We start from the raw sequence: 21,566 nt of genomic DNA, 5'->3' as shown, positions 1-21,566 counted from the left end.
ACTTCAGCTGCTGCCTGATCTCCACTCAGCGGGAGAGAGAGTAGTTTCTGTAGCCGTCATGGTGCTCGGCTACATTTCCCCTCCACTGCTTTATCTTTTATGCATGAGTCAGTGGAACCCAATTCCCGTGGTTCTGGGGAGGAACACTCAGGCCTCTTCCCCCCAGCCAGGAGCACCTATCGACGGGCAGCATCTGAAGCACAGAGCGCACACCCCGTTGAAATGTGATGCCTCTGCACTGAGCCTCTAGGGAGGCGATGTGGTTTGGATGGACAGGAGGTGGGGCTTGAGCAGCCACCTGAGGAGACTGGAAGGTAGACAGAGCAGAAAAGATGCCAAGAAACAGTTTCCAGTCCGTAGAAAGATTCAAAAACAAGTGCGAAAGACCAACAATTCTGCTTTTCCTCATTGCTGTTAGTGCTTTTCTAATAAAAACAGGTTCTAGGTCTGAATGACAGTTTAGCTGTGGGCAAAAGGTGACACCAATAAAATTTTAAAATATAATTTATTTAATAAAATTACTGAGATCAGAAGGAAACTTCTTGAGCTACAAACAGTTAAGGAATAAAACAGTAGCATCCCATTTGTGAACACAGAAACAAACTAAATCCAAGGTCAAGGCCAGTTATGCCACAAATCAGCTACACTCCACATGCTGACAACTTCAACAGGGAACAGCAGTTGTCCTCTCAGACCCTCCACCCTGTACGTAGTTGGCCTGCAATCAGCCCAGCCTCAACAAGCTAAGTCTGTCTTCAAACTGCAGCATATGACACATAACAATTAAACCCACCCGCTCACAGCAATTGTGAAACACACAAAAGCACTCTCGATCCAAGCCTGTTTCCCAAAGCAGATATGGAGGTGAGTTATTATGTAGGGAGTCTACCGTGTTACAGCTGATGTACACATGGGCAAAGTGTCACCGTGAGCCAAATACTCAGGCTTCAGGCTGCTCTCAATGCTTCTCTGCGATTTCAGCGGGAGAGGATATCCTTATATTCCTTTAAGTCCCGCCCACCTAAAGGTTCAAGCCTGCTGTTTGCAACAGCAAGCCAATCAGATGTTTGTTATACATTTATATTATATCAATGATGCTTCCACAGATGAGCTGCACTAAAACCCACAGTTAAATTTAAAAAAGGGAGAATAGCCTGAGCTACTAAAATAATGATAATCAATGATGGTGTTATTTTACAGATATTTATTTTTAAATATTTGATTATATAGTATTTAGGTTGGAATCTACTATATAAAACATATACTATATGTAATACTACTTCTTTCAAATTAAATCTTTCTCAGATTTTCTGCTGAAAATTAACTGCCTAAACTTTATCAAAAGCTGATCAGCAAAACACAATCTAACACAAGAACTTCTGGTTTAAAGCTACATGACTCTCAAGAGCCTTCTGAGCTAGCAAAAGGAAATGACAGGACTTTAATTTTGTGGTTAGTTGGTTTCCTTATTTCAGATGGGGTGGGACAACCCCTCAATGATGGTAAATACCCACGCCTTTTTTCAGACTGGTTTACGTGTTGACTCACGTGACCAACAGTGGGTCAACGACCATTAGCACCACGTTCAAGGGTGCTAATGGTCCCCTGCCATGTAGACCTCTACACCAGGACCAGTTAAAATACCATTAAAAAAATGTGGATTTTCATACTGATCAGTTGGGAAACTTTTAAAACCTTGATTTTATCAAAGCTGCTCATTTACCTAAAGGGTAAAGCTACAGACGTAGGGGGTTATGAGAGGATGACCTCAAGTGGCAGTGAGTGCTAGCAGACTTTAGTGTGTTCAGGTCAAACAAAGCAAACGATAAGAACAGCCAGTCACTGAAGTCTGTACCTAACTTTATTCAGATAAAACACACAGCTCACTTTCTGCCTCGGAGTGAGCAAACACATTTCCAGCCCACTGGAGAAGCTCGTCTGGCAAAATAAATCAGAACAGTGGGAAAAAAAGCAGGTTCTCAAGACACATTCAGCACAAAAGCTTTCAAACACCCAGAAAACACACATTTGGTACCCAATGAAACAACAAATATGTTATAACATTCTTATTTTGCATTTTCTGAGAATAATAGGTTCATTGTATTACAGTATACTGAAATATACATATACAGCTGTTTTTGTGTTTAAACGGCCCACTAGTTTGTTTTAACCGATGACTACTGATCCCCGAAAAGCAAATTAGCACGTGAAGCAACAAACCGTGTGCTCCCGTTAGCTCCTAATCATGTCCAGAGGCTAAGCAGATTTTTTATTTTTATTTTTTTAAATCTAAAGACTGATTATTTCTAGCTAACCAACAACTACTGCCTGTGTTTTTGTGATAGGCAGCTTCAATTTGAAGAAACTAATGAAAGATGACGACTTGAAACACATTTGGCAAACTTTACAGCGACATGTCGGCGACTGTGCTCAAGAACAAATGTGGCGATATCACATCATTAGACCCACCTCACTGAAGGCACGTACAGTCTAGGAACACAAAAAGTACACCACAAAACACCATATAAACACACTACAGCTGTGAATTTTCACTTTACTGCATGATGGTCCAACAATTGATCTGCTCTGTGACAACCGCCCATCTTGGCGATACATTAAAAACTGAAAAAATATATTAAATATTTCATCTGCAATAGAAATCCTTATGTTTGGTTTTTTTTAAAGTGTAACTGAGGTGTGTACCTAAAAAAAACATGAGATTTTTTACTTTTAAATGGATCGTGTGCACGTATATGAAGCAACAAGGTGACAGGTAACAGTACAAACATGAGACACAACACACAGAAGCAGAGACAGACTCTTATATGACACTTTGGAAAGTCTTATGACTTATCAACTGAAGTTTTTTAAGCTACCACTAGGAGGCGCCTGAACTTAAAAAGAGCCCTGAAGATGATGTCAAAGTTCCCACATGCAGCTGTGGTGGATGGAAAGCAGCATGACAGATTTGTGATCATAAATATACAGCAGGACCGCTCCTTAATTACTCTTTTTTTTAAACCATTTTATATATCGTCTCCTTCAAAATGAAAAATGTATGTGCAAAAACCGTTTGCTCTTCTTTGAGGTCTCAAGTTCAAAAATCAAGATTTTTGGACTAAATTTTCTGCTAAGATATACACTTAGTATAATTGTAATAATACACTGCATTTGTGCTCTTGCCTATAATAAACAGTCTGAGTAAAATCCTGCTCCTTCCTTCTTTATGGCACATGTGTGAGAGAAGAAGAGGAGGAGGAGGAGATCGAGTAGCGTGGTGTGCTCATCTCTGCACCGTCTCCATCCGTCTTTAATAGGTCCAGCGATCATCTCATCTCAGCCCCGATTGTCTGCCGCTCCCAGATTGCTTCATATTGTGTTCGTTCGTCCTCCTTTATCTCCCCGTACAGTACTTTACTCTGAGTTTGTCTGTCCATCGATCATTCGATCTTCCCCGGGTCTATGTTGTCCAGATCAATATCTGGCGATGCCACGCAACACATGCACAGTTTCTGGGTGTATAGAGATATCGCATCTGTGTGAAGAGAGAAAAAGAAAAATCAGATGGCTGCTCAAGGGTTGCTAATTAGAAAAATTTGCCTTAAGTGTTACTTGTTTAAACTAGTCCAGTGTTAATAGTATAAAAAAGTAGCATTTCTAAACAGTAAGAGTTTTATAAATGTTGTACTATAGAAGCCTTTAGTGTAGGTGGGTTTTATGCTAAACTGAACTATGAAACACTAATTCCAATCCCTTTACAGAGAGCCATAGCAATTCCATACATTTCTATGGTAGCTATAGGAAATATGAGACTGGTATGCTACTTTAAAGAGTTGTGAGTAATAACCTAACACAGCCACATTCATTCACAGAGCTTTATACTATAGCTGTTGTCATATTACCACGTGCTAGCTTCAATCCTCTACCTTTGTACCTAGATTTAAGTTTCTTGGGGAAATTCTTCCTTTATAAACCAATTGGGAATTTGCAAGGAAGATAAAGGATGCATTTCCCCTCAAAGGGAATAAAAAGCTAGACTGACAGCTTGGCTAGCTTGTTCTAGCCTATGAAAATATGACACTGAGCTCTTGCTGATCTTTCTCAGAGCTAGACCACAAATGTTAAAGGATAAAGCAGTAATAGACAAGTGCTTTAATAAGAAGGCTATCAAATGTGAGTTTCAGAGTTCCCTCAAAGCAAACAAAACCTCTTCTATGATAGGCAGTGCAGTGTTTCTCTTACTGAGCATTTTTCCAAGGAAGGCTGGTCTGGAGCTGCGAGGCAGATGGACACAAATGTAGTAGATCGGTACCCCAGAAAGTGCCACACCAATCCCCACTAGAGAGTTGACAGTGTCGCTGTAGAGCGGCACCACCACCAGGAATAAGCTGCACAGGCAGTAGACTATTGGGAAGAACAAAGACAGCTACCGAGAGGGAGGAGGAGAAATGGACAAAACAAAAGGATCAGACTGACATGACTTTAAACATTGTCGCAACTCAAAACAAAAGAGGGTAAACAGTACAATACACTCACTGTTGATGGGTAAACGAAAAAAACTTCACAGACCATGAACAACACTTTACACACTATCTTTAATGTATCCATTTACATCTTGTGCTCATTGGTTTATTTGTCTGTTCACAATCTGATGGGGGCTGTGAGCTGGATGATGTGGTTGGGTGGCTGCACCAAGGTGCAGTCGAAGATTATGAGATAAAAAACATTGGCTCACATTCAGAAACAAGACGTTCATACACACAATCTACACTCATCATCCTGCCTAATGCTTTATTTCTATTTTCATTTTTATCTCTGAGCTGACTGCACTAACACATCTGAGCTAAATTTTACACCTGTTTGTATTTCAAGCTCACTTTGGTTATTAAGAACATTGCATCATTTTTGGTACCTTAACGGGTCGGTGTCGATCAGGATCTTTGATGCGAAGGTAGATCTGGCTGGCTATCGACAGGCCGATGAATAACCAGTAGTTGAAACTGAAGTAGTTGATTAACCGGAAAACATCTGGCACAGTCAAGTACAACAGAGACATGCCACCCTGTGAGAAGACGACCAAAAACAGACACAAATATTACGTTCAAGAGAAATACATTCATAACAAAGATGAAGAACCACAAAGATTTACATTAAAATAAAAAAAACATATTGGGGATACTTGCATTGAAAAGTAGGGCAGGAATCGGGGTGAAACGTTTAATATGGATCATACAAAGCACATTAGGTAGGTGGCCTTCTCTGGAACCAACGAAAAACAACCTGCGAGAGAAAATGACATTTCAATAAGAACTAAAGTCACTGTGCTGCTGATTGGTTAGTTGGCAATAGGACAAACAAAACAAAACAAAAAACCCATACATTTTGGGAAAAACAGAAATGGAGGCCACTAGATTTAGGAGTTTACCTCGAGGCTGCAATGATTGATGAGTTGAGGCCTCCGTAACAGGAAATCGCCACAGAAAGAGGAATCAGCCAACGAGCCCAGCCCAGCACCTCATCTGCAAATGTCTGAGGAAGCAGCCAAAGTGCTTGTAACTCCTTTTCACTTTAGTAAAAATGTGACTCATCAGTGCAGATGTGTGCCACTAATTAAAAGACACGAGAACTAATCCAACAAACTGGCTAATCTGCTTGCGGGAACCCCTGATGTTTCCTTTTCAAGGGCGGAAGAAAGTGTAAAGCTCACACTGTTACAAATAATCAATGAGTACAAATACTGTCAACAAAAAAAACTACACAGATCACAGCAGTTTCACAGGACACTTTGTTAGAAAGGAGAGAAAGAAAAAGTTACCAGCTAGAAAGAGAAGAACAGCAGGAACTGAGAAAGATGTTATACTGTGATGCCACTTTAAAACCTCTGAGTGGATTTTCTTTGTTCATATTGTGACCTGAGCTGTTGCCAAAAGCTTGACTCGACAACGATGTGGCATCACTCATTTTAACCCACTCAAAACCCAAACATGCCTGAGGTGCATTATATTAGTGATATAATCAAGTTTAGGTTCAAACATCATCATGTTTTAATGTGGCGCTGAGTTGCAAAGTACAACCAGCGCACAATGAGATTCGACATCATTAATCTCCAAAACCTGACTAAAAATTTTGCTGCATCTCACAGTTTCATTACAACAGGGCAGAAAACCCCTGGCTTAATGACAGAACATTAGTAAACCATTAAAAAAAAAAAAAAAAAGAGATTAGCAAATACCACTGACAAGTACAAATCTTCCTTCTCCCTGCACTAATCACATCATGAGCTCTCCTCCTGTTCCTGTGTGGCGCGCTAACCTCTTTAGCTAAATGAGGTTCCTGTCATCTCGACTCCTACAGTCTTGCATGACCAAGAGGGAGTACCAAAGCCAGATGCGAGAGGCAGTGGCTGTTAGATGGACTCAGAGAGACGACAGTCAAACACAGGAGGGACAGATCACATCCTCCTACCTCTAAGAGGGTGAGCAGAGGCTGTAAATACTGGTATGTGATAGGGCTTGTATGCAGATATGTACACAAAGTGACTCTAGTACAGAGCTTTGGACTCACCACAGCAACAGCTTCACTGTTGAGCACTGTATCTGCGTCCATGACGACATAGTAAGCTATGTTGGTCAAGATATAGATCACTGTGACGATGGGCATTGAAATGGCAATGGACAAGGGGAGATTCCTGCAATGGAAAAATAGGAGGTGGCATCCATTAAGACTGTTAGATTTAAACTACTTAGCAATACAGCAGTGTGAAAACGTGTTTGCCCCCTTCCAGATTTCCTAGTGTTTTGCATATTTGTCACACTTACATGTTTGATGTTTAATATTAGACAAAGATAACCTGATGAAATACAAAATGCAGCTTTTAAATGACGATTTCATTGATTAAGGGACAAATGTTCAATCCAATCCAAACCTCTCTGGTCTCGTGTGAAAAAGTAATTGCCCATCTTGTTAAATTATGAATTAACTGTGATTAACTGCATTTTTTGGAAAGCTGAGTTCAGTTTCACTAAACACACTCAGGCCTGATTATTGGCAGACCTGTTGAATCAGGAAATCACTTAAATAGAACCTGTCTGGCAAGGGCTAATTATGCCACAGCACGCTAGGTCTAAAGAAACGCCTGACAAACAAACATTGACATCCGTCAGTCTGGAAAGGTTACAAAGCCATTTCTAACGCTTTGGGACTCCAATGAACCACATTGAGAGTCATTATACACAAATGTAGAAAACCTGGAACAGTGGAGAACTTTCACCACTGGGAGTAATCGGTAGGGGTGGGCAAATATGCTCGATGTTTCCACGTACGACGGATAAAATGGTTTTATCACAACCATCGAGTAAGAACTGCAATGGAAATATTAAGCTGTCTGCATGCAATTCACTGTGAGTTTGTTTTTCTCCCACACACTGTGAATGCATCATTAATAACCCCCTCCCAGATTTTCTACCTGGCGCACTGCCCTTAGCATGTGTGTTTATAAACTACCAGATAGGGAAAGATATGAGGACAGTGGGAGTTTCAGATGAGTGAAGGAATGAGACTTTCTGTGTTTTTTGTTTTTGGAGGCTATTTAAACATATCGCGATGTGTATCGTGATACAGCCAAAACAAATTTTGTGACATTTAGATATTCCTGCTGACGACTCATCCGGGATTTCACAAAAGAATGATGAGTGGGCCAAAATTCCTCCACAGCGCTGTGAAAGACTCACTGCCAGTTATCGCAAACGCTTAATTTAGGACTGCAGCTATCGATTATTTTAGTAATCAAGTAATCGCTCAGTTATTCCATCAATCAATCAAGAAATTAGATAAGAAATATTTTTTCTCTTATTATTGAGCAATAACAAATATACACAGGTTTTTTTCAAAATGAACTGTTGATTGCAATTTTTCAATCTGAAAAATGTTATGAAAGCCTCGAAATTAATCTGGTCTTGTCACGGTCCTGGGTCGGTGTCCCAGTGTTTTGAGTTTCTTGTGTCTCTGAGTTTTTGTATTATGCTCTTAGTTCTTTGTTGCCCCAGTTTATTCTATAGTCTAGCGTCTTAGTTTGGCTTTCTTGTATTCTGTTTAGTTTCTTATATAAAGCAATATAATCAGCATATAAACATTTAAGATGATAAATTTAAACCTCAACACTAGTGAGTTTGCGTTTGGGTCCAATTCCTGCCTGCACACAGCCGAAACATGATAGGTCTAGTACACCCCATGCCCCCCTTTAGATTCACCCCTGCTTCAAGCATCAATAGGATGGCTGCTCTTAGTTAAATTATACAGCTTGCTGTATAATTTAAACATGGTATCAGATTAACAATTAACAATTCACCTGTATATCTTAATACAACTTCTTGAGGCTTACTGCAGATTCTCCACTGTGTAAAGCAAACAGCGATGGATGGAGCAGCTATAAAATGTGATTTTTTTTCCATGTCAGAGTTTGTCATTACTTTTTCCCAGTAATGGTTTTATTGGCGATTGCAGGAACAGCGCTGCTGTTTTGGTTGCTAGAAACACATCTTCTTTCACTTAACCAGAGCTCACGTCTTGCTAATGGCTTCGTTTGCTCTTCACGGTGTGCAAACAGACTCCAGCTCCTCGTTAAACTGTGCCAGCATCAACATGACTGCTGCTGTTGTGTTACCAATGTTTGCGGGCTGTGTGGACTCAATGTTGTCAGCTTTTTTATTCACATGCTGCTCCTAAATTTGTTTGCATTGCAGGTGTGATTTTAGTCACAAATGTGGATGAAGTGCTCCCACTTCCACGACGACAGCATTGAAGCAAAGAATTTGTGTCGAGAATTTTTTTATAATCGAATTACTCGAATCATCGCAGCCCTAGCTTGCAGTTGTTGCTGCTAAAGGTGGTCCAAGCTGTTATTAGGTTCAGGGGACAATCACTTCTTCACACAGGCCCATGTAGGTTTGGATTTTTTCCCCACTTAATAATAAACACCTTCATTTAGAAACTGCATTTTGTGTTTACTTGTGTTATCTTTGTCTAATATTTAAATTTATTTGATGATCTAAAATGTGTGAAAAACATACAAAAAAAGAGTGCACAGAAATTCAAATGCCTTGTATTTCTGTGTGAAGCACTTTGTGATCTTGGTCTTAAAAGGTGCTATATAAATAAAATGTAACTTTACTTACTTCACAAACACTTTTTTCACACCACTTTATGTATACAAATCGAAAGCACAACCAGGAATAAAGGATTTTAATGATTACTGTAAAACGAGCATTATAAATACAAGATTGCGTACTTCTCTGGGTCCTTGATCTCCTCTGTAATGAAGTTGAGCGTATCCCAGCCAGAGTAAGAGTAGAGTGCTGAATAAAGGGCCAGGGCCATATCACCAGGATTCAGGTTGGAGTCTTTGAAAGAATCCTCAAAGTTCTGGTTAAAACCTACAACAACACAAGGTATACATTATAAATATATCCCATTTTTTTATTTTCATAATAAAGAAATATATTATTCAAATTGTATGGTGTTTTTTTTTTTTTTACTTTTCTCACTTAAGGGAGAGAGGAACAGTTCATTTAGCCACACAACACCCTAACCATGCCCACAGTTTAACTTTTAAATGACTTTGATAAATGTATTTTAACAGATTTCATCCAGCTGTATTTGTAATTACTATTATTGTTATCATCAATATTATATAAGCACCATGTTTTGAGCCTTAGAACATATGTTGTCTAAGGACCAATTGGTAGCCTTAATAGTTGTTTTCTAAATAGAGACTATTCAGGGATCCTACCTTGTCCCAGCCTAACCAGTCCGGCAATGATGATGACAATTAGAGCAATGACCTTTGCAAAAGTAGAGATGACCTGAAGAATGGCACCCCACTTCACTTTCATGCAGTTCACAAATGTGAGCACACCTGATGGAAAGAAAGAAGCAGTATAAAACTACAAAAGTAGTAGAAAACTACAGCTCTAGAAAAGCTTGCAGCTAGAGAATGTAGCTAAAGGGTACAAGTCACTCCTCCTCATATAGAACTGACACGGCACCACCCAAATACCACCGGGTTCATTCAGACCCTGTGAGGAACACCCCTGTAAAAAATGAATCTCACAGCGTGCTTCTATTAATTCCATCACCTGTCCCATCATCTGCTCTATCACTCGATGTTCAAGTCAAACCACATGCATAAGAAGCCCATTTCAAATGACACATTTCATATGGGCGCCATGCAAGTTATTCCAAATGCAGCATGCGTGTTCCAGTAGTGCTGCAGCCAATAGACCATTTTAAACACCTTTCTCCTGAATTTACACGTGGAAATCCATTTTAGCTGTTTTGCGTGAAAGATTCAACTGTCTGCAACTGATCCTCCTGCTTGCACAGGAGACAAAGATGCATTTAAGACTTCCTCCTAATTAAGACTCTCACTGTATGCACTGCAATTTACAGGGGCGTGATGTAAAACAGTACAATCTAATACAGTAAACAACTGTATATGAACTTTCCATTGCTTTGGTTTATAAAAAAAACCAAACAAACAAACAAAACTAATTTTTGTGTGTTACAATGCTCTATTGCCAGCTCTTTAACTGAGCTGTCTACAGAAATTAGCACAGAGGTACAGAAACAGATGGGATGTGGTGATGTGCAATTTTTCACCTGCTTTATCAGCACACTATTTTTGCTGGGGTTGAAGAAATCTCTCCCTAATTATGTCCAAAAAGATTTAAACCAACACTGCATGGATACAAGCTTAAAACTACATAACACACTTACACCTTTACAACATCCATGCAAACATAAATAGCAGGTAAAATAAATGATGTGAGTGATTAATAGCGAAAGAGGCTTACATATGATGACAGCAGCAATAAGACGGACGGCATCGTAGGGGGCTAAACAGGTGGGGTAGAAAGGCTGGACCAGGTAATTGGAGAAGGTCAGGGCTATCACAGCTTGACAAGCCGGCTCTACAATCATCAAGGATGTCCACAGTCTACAGAGACATTTTTTTCATCTTAATTATCGCTTCACGTAACGCTTACAGTAGGCAGGTTTAGTTTATTTACACTGAGTAATGTCAACCTTTGTTTCCGTCTACCATTTAATCCCAGTACAGCACATGCCTGAGTAGTTTATTGTGTTAGTAGAAGGGCTCAGCAGTGCACTGCTGAAACAACATACCGAATAAAAGCCAACAAACCACCAAAGGCTTCAAGGATATAGGCATAGGAGGCACCAGATTTACGGATGGTGGTACCAAGCTCAGCATAGCATAACGCTCCAAACACAGAGAATACCCCTCCGATGGCCCACACGACCAGGGACATCCCAAATGAGCCAGTGTACATAAGGACTCCCTGCAGGGTAACACAGGAGAGGAGATATTAAATACACACACACACACACACACACACACACACACACACACACACACACACACACACACACACACACACACACACACACACACAGAAGGCAGTGAACCAGCTGTCATTTGAACAAATGTGCCTAGTGATCTAAGATCTAATGTAAATATAGAAGACTGCTCAACCCTAATGTAACCCAGAGTGATTTCCTGCACTTATTTCCTGCCATTGAACGCATCACAAATGCATGACTCCAACCACATGACTTTGCTCAGCCAATCGAATGGCATGTAGGTCATAGTAAGCCTGTTTGTATTGCTACCAGCTGGACAGCTGTAATGCACGTCATCAACAAAAACTGAAGTCCTTCAATTTCAGATTTCTTTAGTAATTAAGGTGCATTTTACAAAGAAAGCATTTAGATTTTACTGCTCTGCAACGTTTAAACCACAATAAAAACTCAACCACCCACCCCCCAAAAAAGGGAGAGACCTACCTTAGGCGAGACAAAGATGCCCGAGCCGATCATGTTTCCCACAATGAGACAGACACCATGAAGGAGGGAAATCTCCTGCTTCAGCCGCATGCCACTACCCTGAGACGCCGTGTCTACATCAGCAACCATTTTGAGGAATTTACAGCCTTTGGCCTCAGCTCAGATGAGATTGACAAGGAAATGATGGGAATGACAAAGTAGTCAAAGACTAGAACAAATAAGAGGTAGAAAAACTGAACAAAGAGGTGCGGGCCTATCACACGAGAAAGGAGGGATTGAGGTGTTGAGTGTCTCTAACACTCATTGAAATCCAAGAGGTGCTTCTCTCGGACAATCTGTAAAAGAAACAAGCACACACTGTCTCACAGAAGGGAATTTATTATAATAGTAAACAGTTTTGCTGAGCAGATATGAGTTAAGTGATCCCAGTTCAGTATGTCATCATACACACATCTCTGTTATCTTCCATAAATGAATGCCTTTCTTTATATATGAAGTGCTTTGGGTTCAAATAGCACTGTGAGTGAAATGTTTCCCACACTGCTCTTTCCCATAGATATTACACATTAACTAGAGGTGGGAGTAGGGCTGGGCTATATCATACCGTTCACAGTAATACCGGTGTAATGTTGGGCAACGATAAGAAAATGAAATATCGCGATAGAATGTGGGTAAAACGCGCATGCGCAGTGCCTTTGTTTACATACACACATGGCGGCGTATCTGTCAAATGTGTCAGTACGACTTTGCTTAGCTACGAACCCGCACTGCTTGATGGATTGTCGGAGCTTTACGGTTATCGTAGGCAGGAGCCTCACGAAGTGATACGTACAGTGCTTCATCATAATATTACCGTATTGTGTGTGTATAACCTCTTTTTAAGTTTTGTGGATATTATACATGGTTATGCTGAGGATATGTCGGCCAATTTCCACTGGAAATGCCTTTTGGTTAAACTGTCAGCAAGGATTTGCATTTGCACTTAATTTTTTATATAACTTTAATGCACATAAAAAACAGCTGCTTGTTTAAGTGAAAATACATTGATGTTTGTTTGTTTTTTGCACTAATAAAGTTGTGGAGTTGTAAAGTATTTTGTCTAGTGTCAATTATATCGTCAGTTATATTGTTATCGCAAATTTTCAAATGTATATCGTGATAAATATTTTTGGTCATATCGTTGGGAGTCACCTGACACCCAACAATACAATATTATCATAATGAAATGAGATGGTCAAGAAGACCAACACTGTCAAGAAAACCTGCTAGAAATGTTTCCATCAGAGGGAGTCAGTCTACTACTAGCCTGATATCAGTATGCAAATGAATGGGGTCAAGTTGGCAATTACATGCAATCAAGTGACCTGTGCAATCACCTTGTGATCAAAAGACTTGGTGAGTCTGAAACACTGCCAACCAACCTGTGGGCGTGGGCGACCGTTTAGTCACCATTGCAGAATGTGAAAATAAATTCAACACAATCACCAGGAAACAAGCAACTTTTAGTAGATTTCAAAGTGCTTTAACTCAATTCAAACGTGTACTGTAGAAAGAGGGAATTTATGACTTTTCTGTGCTTGCTGGAAGGTAGCATGACAAGAGCAACGACTGCAGTGAGTCCAGACATGCTTGCAGAAGTATAGGACAAGTATGACTATCAAATTGACATATGGACACTGAGCACTAGGGCTGCACGATGTTGCATAAAATGAGAATCACGGTTTTTTGGCTTAGAATTGAGATCACGATTCTCTCACGATTTTCTTTTCCAGTATATAAATATTTATTGCACTTATTAACTGCACATCAACTTCGTAACAGTTGAAACTGAACATAAAAACAATAAATAAACATAAAAACAAATGTCTCACGTTTTGTGGTTGCCGCAAAATGTTGTACTGCTTGAAATTCCGTCTCCACCGTTGCTTGACGCTGCGTGTATAGAGCAGGTAGTGCAACAATAGAAAAATAGTTGCGGGACGGCACTGTGTAGCGTTTGTCTAGGGTGTTGATCATTTTCCTAAATCCCTCATTTTGCACAGTGTTGATGGGAGCCATATCTTTGGTCAGGTGATAAGTGATAGCCTCCGTAATTTCTTTGTGCCTGTGGGAGTTCGACGGGTATAGGGAAGCGCTGTATAAGGTTCCCGTTATTGATGTTTGGGTGGTTGACCGGGACGGATGTTCTCTTGTCACTTTCTCATCATCCCTGACGTGCTCTCCGTTGTTTTTTCCCTGCTAATTTTAGCATCACACGGCACAGCTTCTGTATCACGTGGTATAAGGCTCCGCCCTTGTCATTTGTTGAGCAGGAAGAGTGAGCGCTTGTTTTCATGCAGATTACGTCCCGGATCAAAATGCGGTACAATCGTCGTTGCCTTTTTTTTTTTTTTTTTTTAAATCGTTGTCATTTGGAAATGAGATCGCACATAAGTATGAATCGAGATCGCGATTTTCTAACGATTAATCGTGCAGCCCTACTGAGCACTTTGTAACTGTTGCTATAAAACTTCATATTTAGCCATGTATTTTAAAATCTCGCATCTAGAACTATGTAACTTCTAGCCTTTTGAAATCGGATGATTCTTTTTGAAATACTCTGTATAATAAGAATGATAATAAGAATGTCATATATTTGATTAGCTGCATTTATAATTCCTATCTCTCTGCTCGTCAGTGCATCCAAGAACATTTCCAAATCAGGGACAAACAACCAACCAACAGCCAGGCTGTGATAACTACATCTTGTATGCGCTGGCTTAAAGATTTATATTTCCCTGTTGCAATATTACATCTAGCTTGCTCGCCTTCAGCAGTCAGTCACATTCTGGTCAGTACTGTTTAACAAATGGCTCCATGGTGTATCGTTTTAAACCTTTGTCTAACAAGTGAAAGAGTCCTGGTTTGATCCCAGGAGGAGACAAATCCCTTTGGGGCTGTTGCCAGTGGAACAACCCTCAAATCAACCATGAATAAGGAAACAACAACAGCAGCTTATTTCACAGGCATCCAGCTCCCCGAACTAGTAAATCCTGAATAACCAGCTGTCAGCCACGGGTCCTTTCATTCCCACGCGACTTTGGTTTTTAAACTGCAGGGTCGGACGACACGGTGCAATCAAAATGGAGCAAGTTCCACTTTTATTGCTCCTCATTTACCCATTATCTGTTCTCTTATATCATCTGATAGCGCTGGCTTCATAATTCATCACTGAATGTGAGCAAAGTTTAACTTAATTTGCATATTTTAGATTCTAACTTCCCATACAGGAAAGCAGTGCCTCGCTCACTCTCTCCTCTCATCAGTGTGTATTCACAGAGAAAAAGAGATCTAACCTTACATAATCCTGCCGCTTTGTCTGTAGCACACCGTGTGCTTCATAAGCAGGTGCTATGTTACTAAAAAGTGAAGCAAACTACTCATCCCGCCTCCTTCAGCCTGGATCAGTTCATGGGAAGAGGCACTCAAAGCAAGCGTTGGACTGAAACACTGAGCCAAATCAAATTTCACCTTTACTAACTAAACACATCTTTCTTGGAAGCACATGCACAAATACATTAAAGCACTATGAAGAGCTCCATGAGTTGGATCCCCAGGAAGAAACAACACTCATATTACACTGAAGATATATAACATGGAAGAAAACTTTAAATATGTTCACTGAGGGTATCCAATGGTGTAACAACTGAAAAAAAATAGGTTTCGATGTGTTTCGAAACTGAACCACAGAAACAATGCACATTAAATCTTTGTGGCTCCCAACATCATCACCATCCCAATGTTTTTATGTGTCTAATATAGAAGACAGACGTTTGATGCCCTTCCAATTAAAATGACATTCTGATTGGAAGCGTGCTGTACTCTCAGCCATCAGCTTTTGGTGCAACTTTACCTTAATCTTTCAGTCAAAAAAAAGTAGATAAAAAGATTAATTTAAGCAATGTGTTTATTAAATGTGTGTAATTGTTGACAACTCCTTGGATTTTGAATCAGCTCTGTAGGTCTATATTCCCCTTTTAAATCATGTCTGAGGTATTTCATGGTTTTTGTCAAGTCCACTGTGAACTTTTTTTTTTCCATTTTAATCTTGTTGTTTGTTTATATTGCCAGCTATTGCTGTTCCAGTGAGAGTGTGAAGTGGTTAGAATGAGATATGCACCCCCAAGTCTGAGGCCATGGTCCTCAGCTGGAAAAGTGTGGAATGCCCACTCCGCGTCAGGGGCGAGTTACTCCACAAAGTTGAAGAGGTTAAGTATCTAGTGGTCTTGTTCGCGAGTGAGAGGAGAGGGAGATCAACAGATGGAATAGTGCTGCGGCTGCAGTGATGCGGAAACTGTACCGATCTGTCAAGGTAAGGAGCGAGCTGAGTGTAAAAGCAAAGCTCTTGATTTACCAGTTGAGCTATGTCTCTACTTATACTCATGGGCTTTGGGTAGTGACTGAAAGAAAGGGATCCTAGACATAAGCAGCGGAAATGAGGTTTCTCTGATGGGTAGCTGGCCTCTCCCTTAGAGATAGAGTGAGGAATTCGGCCATCATAAGTATTTGGTCAATAACAAAAATACAACTCAATACTTTGTAACATAACCTTTGTTGGCAATAACAGAGGTCAAACGTTTACTATAGGTCTTTACCAGGTTTGCACACACAGTAACTGGTATTTTGGCCCATTCCTCCATGCAGATCTTCTCAAGAGCAGTGATGTTTTGGGGCTGTCGCCGAGCAACACGGACTTTCAACTCCCGCCACAGATTTTCTATGGGGTTGAGGTCTGGAGACTGGCTAGGCCACTCCAGGACTTTCAAATGCTTCTTACGGAGCCACTCCTTTGTTGCCCGGGCGGTGTGTTTTGGATCATTGTCCTGTTGGAAGACCCAGCCTCGTTTCATCTTCAAAGTTCTCACTGATGGAAGGAGGTTTTGGCTCAAAATCTCACGATACATGGCCCCATTCATTCTGTCCTTAACACGGATCAGTCGTCCTGTCCCCTTGGCAGAAAAACAGCCCCATAGCATGATGTTTCCACCCCCATGCTTCACAGTAGGTATGGTGTTCTTGGGATGCAACTCAGTATTCTTCTTCCTCCAAACACGACGAGTTGAGTTTATACCAAAAAGTTCTACTTTGGTTTCATCTGACCACATGACATTCTCCCAATCCTCTGCTGTATCATCCATGTGCTCTCTAGCAAACTTCAGACGGGCCTGGACATGCACTGGCTTCAGCAGCGGAACACGTCTGGCACTGCGGGATTTGATTCCCTGCCGTTGTAGTGTGTTACTGATGGTGACCTTTGTTACTTTGGTCCCAGCTCTCTGCAGGTCATTCACCAGGTCCCCCCGTGTGGTTCTGAGATCTTTGCTCACCGTTCTCATGATCATTTTGACCCCACGGGATGAGATCTTGCGTGGAGCCCCAGATCGAGGGAGATTATCAGTGGTCTTGTATGTCTTCCATTTTCTGATGATTGCTCCCACAGTTGATTTTTTCACACCAAGCTGCTTGCCTATTGTAGATTCACTCTTCCCAGTCTGGTGCAGGTCTACAATACTTTTCCTGGTGTCCTTCGAGAGCTCTTTGGTCTTGGCCATGGCGGAGTTTGGAGTCTGACTGTTTGAGGCTGTGGACAGGTGTCTTTTATACAGATGATGAGTTCAAACAGGTGCCATTCATACAGGTAACGAGTGGGGGACAGAAAAGCTTCTTACAGAAGACGTTACAGGTCTGTGAGAGCCAGAGATTTTCCATGTTTGAGGTGACCAAATACTTATTTGCCACCCTGATTTACGGATAAATTCTTTACAAATCCTACCATGTGAATTCATGGATTTTTTTTCACATTCTGTCTCTCACAGTTGAAGTGTACCTCTGGTGCAAATTACTGACCTCTGTCATCATTTTAAGTGGGGGAACTTGCACAATCAGTGGCTGACTAAATACTTTTTTTCCCCACTGTAGCTGTGTCGCTAGCGATCACGTAGCACATCATTATATACCAGCTAGCCCAACTTCAGTAACCCTGCAAACGTCGCTGCTGTTTAGTTTCCTGTCTTCATTTATGTTGGAAGTGATAGCAGAGCTGTACGTTTGATTTTTTTCAGAAATCTCTCAGTCAGAACATGCAATATCATGCTTAGGTAACTAGCGAAACTAGCGAGCTAACTTCCGCTAGCTTCCTGCTAACTTCTAACTCCGTTAAATGTAATAACTTTTGTTTTCATGGATGCCTGGAAGTTAAACTTTATAGTTACACCTGGTAAAGCAGCAATGCTGATCGTTTTATTAAAGATGAAAGAATTTAGACAGTTTTTAACTCTAAGTGATGCTGCAGTGTTGTTTGACCTGAAGAATACGGAGTTTAGGACCCAGATTACTCCCAGATTTAAGAGCATCTTAGTCCGACAAATACGACAATAACGACGGCCGCTTGCATGTTCTGCAAAAAAATGTGCTTTGTTGTGTATCTGATGGACAAACACCAAACCAGTTCCACATCACTGAAGTTGCACCATTTTTACAAACCAATTCTGGTTCATCTGTTTCACTCAACAATCGGCCATGTGCGTATGAAAACAAAGGCACTGCGCATGCGCGTTTTACTCCCATTCTATCGCGATATTTCATTTTCCTATCGTTGCCTAACATTATACCGGTATTACCGTGAACGGTATAATATGGCCCAGCCCTAATCTTAAATTTACTCAATTTAATAACAAACATTTCATTGCTTTTCTCTATTGGATGCAGTGTTTTTGGTGAAACCAACAAGCAACGTTGAGCATTGCTCATTAGTAAAGTTGATTACTGCCTAAAATGATAAGTCTGAAATCATCTGAAAGTAAGGAGCAATCATCTTTTCAGAAAATAATTTTTTTGGATGTCACAACTGGACCTTCTGGTCTGAGGAGGTCTGGCGCCATGTGTCCCGTTATTGGTCCAATGAAATTATGCTAGCATCTGTTCGTTAAGGTAATGCAGATGCTCCCCCCCCCATACCACAGCCTCAAAACCCATCTCTAGGGGAAATGGTTATGCTCACCAAAATAACATTTTCTGTGAATTTATCCCATGTTCATAAGAACAACAGAATAGTAACTCGATTAAACTATCAGTGTCAAGAACAAGACCGTGTAGAAGAAACCTGATGTACAAGTCAACCTCCATATGGAGTTACTGTGAGTGTAATGTATGAATCAAAATGCACAAAATGATTACGTAGGCCTCATAACAGCAAAGACACACAATGCCTGACACTGACACCTTACTGCTATTAAAGTCTGGATATCGCTTTACTGAAATGTTCATTCCTTAGACATCTAGTAGGAAATATAAAACCATCAGCATGAATGCCTTGTGCCATGTTTAAAATCCATTTTGAACACTATTCTAGACCTTTCTGCAACTCATAAATATCGCCAATAAGTTTAACATAGCAAAGTGTTCATTCTTTATGTGTTCCCATCTCTTTCCCTTCATACTCAAGTGAAGCTGCACTTACTCAACTTTAGTTTTTTAACTGTACAAAGTGAATACATTTACCCCACTTACACTTTAAGATAATTCTGATAACATAGAAAACACTCCACTGCACACTCATCTCTGAACTCAAAACAAGAATCTGATCCTCTTTCTGTTATTAAGTCTTTATACTTCAGGGGGGAATCTATGTTGTAGCTATAGCAAAGCCCCTACAAAAACCGACCAACATAACATGCAGCATAACTTAACATGCGCCTCTCCGAAAATGTAACTACATGATAACAATAACTGGCTCTATATAGGGGTTAATAATCATAGTATCAATATAAGGACTCACAAATATTATTCATTCTTATTCACAAATCCTGGGAGCAGATTGCTGAAACTATTGGAATGGAGGTGAGTGAATGTGTTCACATTGAGAGGAAACTGGGTGGACACAGAAGACCCGCCTAAATAAGGGCCAAAGCTGTTGTCTGTTTTCTGAGACATCTACTAAATGATGCTCAGGATGTTGCAAGAGTCTGTTTTGTGGTCAGGCAGGTCTGACGTTAGGTAGCAATGTGAGTGTGGAGTTGGACTCTAACAGAGGTTTGGGAAATAACGATGCTGCCCAAGTTATTGTCGGTATCGCAGAACTGGCTATTATGCAATAATGCTTACGCTGTGTGGACCGTGCAGCATGTTTTTTTTTTAGTTTGCTGATTGTTAAAGGTTTTATACTCAGCATCTGCTCTGTGCATAGTGAACACCACGTCGGATTTTAATAATAGCACTTGAGGCACGTCGGGCTCGTTAAACGCATGTTTAAACTGTTGGAGGAGTTTTTGTCGCTGATTTTACGCTGCATTCATTTATTGAATCCTGACGCAAACTTGCTAGCGACTTACATTTCCTTTCACTCTCGACTCCGTCATTTTCCGCATGTTAAGTGAGAAAGGGCGAATGCAAATTTCAGACCTAGCTTTTAAAGGAAGTACAACTTCCACTAGTACTCCCAACTCAGTTTAAAAGTAGTGGTGATTGTAAACCCTTCTAGCCTATGATCCAGATAACTTCCCGCTATTAAAAAAGGCCGGCAGAGAAGATTAGACCGACTTCTTTGCCTTTTGTGTCATTACGACTCCGAGCAGTGTAGCTCTGCGCGCTTCCGCACGGGGCATCCACCATTCTGTAAGGCACACAAAAAGCAATGTAGTCACTAATTAGTGGTTCATCTCCGATATTAGCCATAGGCGGGAAAGTTCAACACGCAATTGTTTAGTTTCAGCCACCAAATTATACCACATCAACCGCAAAACGCGCTCGCGCCCTGTTAACACGCAAAGGCAACGGTTTTTGTTACCAATGATTAGGAATGATAGCTCTGTTAGCCCCGGCCCGACACACACTCAGTGAAAGAGGAGAGGGGTGAAAAGCGCGTCTTGTCTCGCCTACTTTAAATCTCCAGCTCACACTGTTATGTAAACGAAACACTCAGTCACCATGTAAGAAGAGTCCGCATTAAACTAGTTGCCGGGCGGCTCCACGTGTGCCAACAGAGCTAATGACGACGAACACGTATGATGCTGCAGATGTACATGCTAGCATTAGTGTGCGCGTGAAAGACACGTAGCGACGGTTAACTTCGACTGAAACGACTCCTGTCCGCGTGCCCACCTAGTCTCTACATCTACAAAGGTAGTGAAACCTCTACTGTGAAGTCAGGCAATTTACCTTTTAGCTGAAGCGAGCGGTGACTCAAGGACCGTCCTTGGGATTTCCAGTCACCAACTTGTGCCGCTCCACATTTTAGGCAAGCAACATCTGTAGCTGGCTCCTCCTAGCCAACCTCCCACCATACGTGACCCTATACGTTCAAAAGCAGAAGCCTTTCTGTGAACAGCAGAGAACATTGCATAAGATACTTTAATAAATAACAGAGGAAATAAAGTTCATCGCGTGTCGCTTCTCACCCTATTGTTAGCATTTCGGGTGAGCGATGATTTGATCTGTTTGAAGAGTAGACAGTAAGACAGTTGAAGCTCTGTCAAGCAATGAAAATGGATTTTTTTTCTTTAGATCTGGAGACTGTGGGTGGGTACACTGTAGTCATAAAAGATGGACCAGTAATCATATAGACTGTAGTTTTTTATGTAACGTTTAGTTGATTTTAAAGGGCTCAAAGTGTGCCAGGAAAATACTCCCCACACAGGGGCGGATCTAGAAGGGTGGCATGTGCCACC

The 21,566-nt window shown here is 40.8% G+C and overlaps 1 protein-coding gene across 2 annotated transcripts; it reads right to left on the bottom strand.

Annotated features, from left to right (window-relative positions):
* Window positions 1-1,843: 1,843 nt before the first annotated feature.
* On the bottom strand, window positions 1,844-21,458 carry LOC147303996 (Y+L amino acid transporter 2). Of its 2 annotated transcripts, none has more exons than XM_086279419.1 (13): window positions 21,297-21,458; window positions 21,058-21,216; window positions 11,863-12,197; window positions 11,182-11,357; window positions 10,851-10,993; window positions 9,788-9,913; window positions 9,287-9,431; window positions 6,565-6,688; window positions 5,426-5,529; window positions 5,184-5,280; window positions 4,913-5,062; window positions 4,243-4,426; window positions 1,844-3,535 (listed from the first exon to the last, which is right to left on the bottom strand). In XM_086279419.1, exons 3-13 carry the CDS (start codon window positions 11,989-11,991, stop codon window positions 3,441-3,443), a joined length of 1,473 nt encoding a protein of 490 aa, XP_086135545.1. In that variant the 5' UTR covers window positions 11,992-12,197; window positions 21,058-21,216; window positions 21,297-21,458; the 3' UTR covers window positions 1,844-3,440. The 2 variants fall into 2 exon arrangements, with proteins under 2 accessions (XP_086135545.1, XP_086135546.1); XM_086279420.1 differs by having other exon boundaries at window positions 21,058-21,190.
* Between the last annotated feature and the right edge of the window lie 108 nt (window positions 21,459-21,566).

This window comes from Aulonocara sp. 'chitande type north' Nkhata Bay, linkage group LG22 (genome assembly GCF_057382095.1).
Source record: "Aulonocara sp. 'chitande type north' Nkhata Bay isolate Kocher_YH1m ecotype deep benthic linkage group LG22, A_spYH_male_GT1.1, whole genome shotgun sequence".
Taxonomy (NCBI): domain Eukaryota; kingdom Metazoa; phylum Chordata; class Actinopteri; order Cichliformes; family Cichlidae; genus Aulonocara; species Aulonocara sp. 'chitande type north' Nkhata Bay.
The sequence above is the reverse complement of the archived record's forward strand: the minus strand, read 5'-3'. Positions and strand labels throughout refer to the sequence as shown.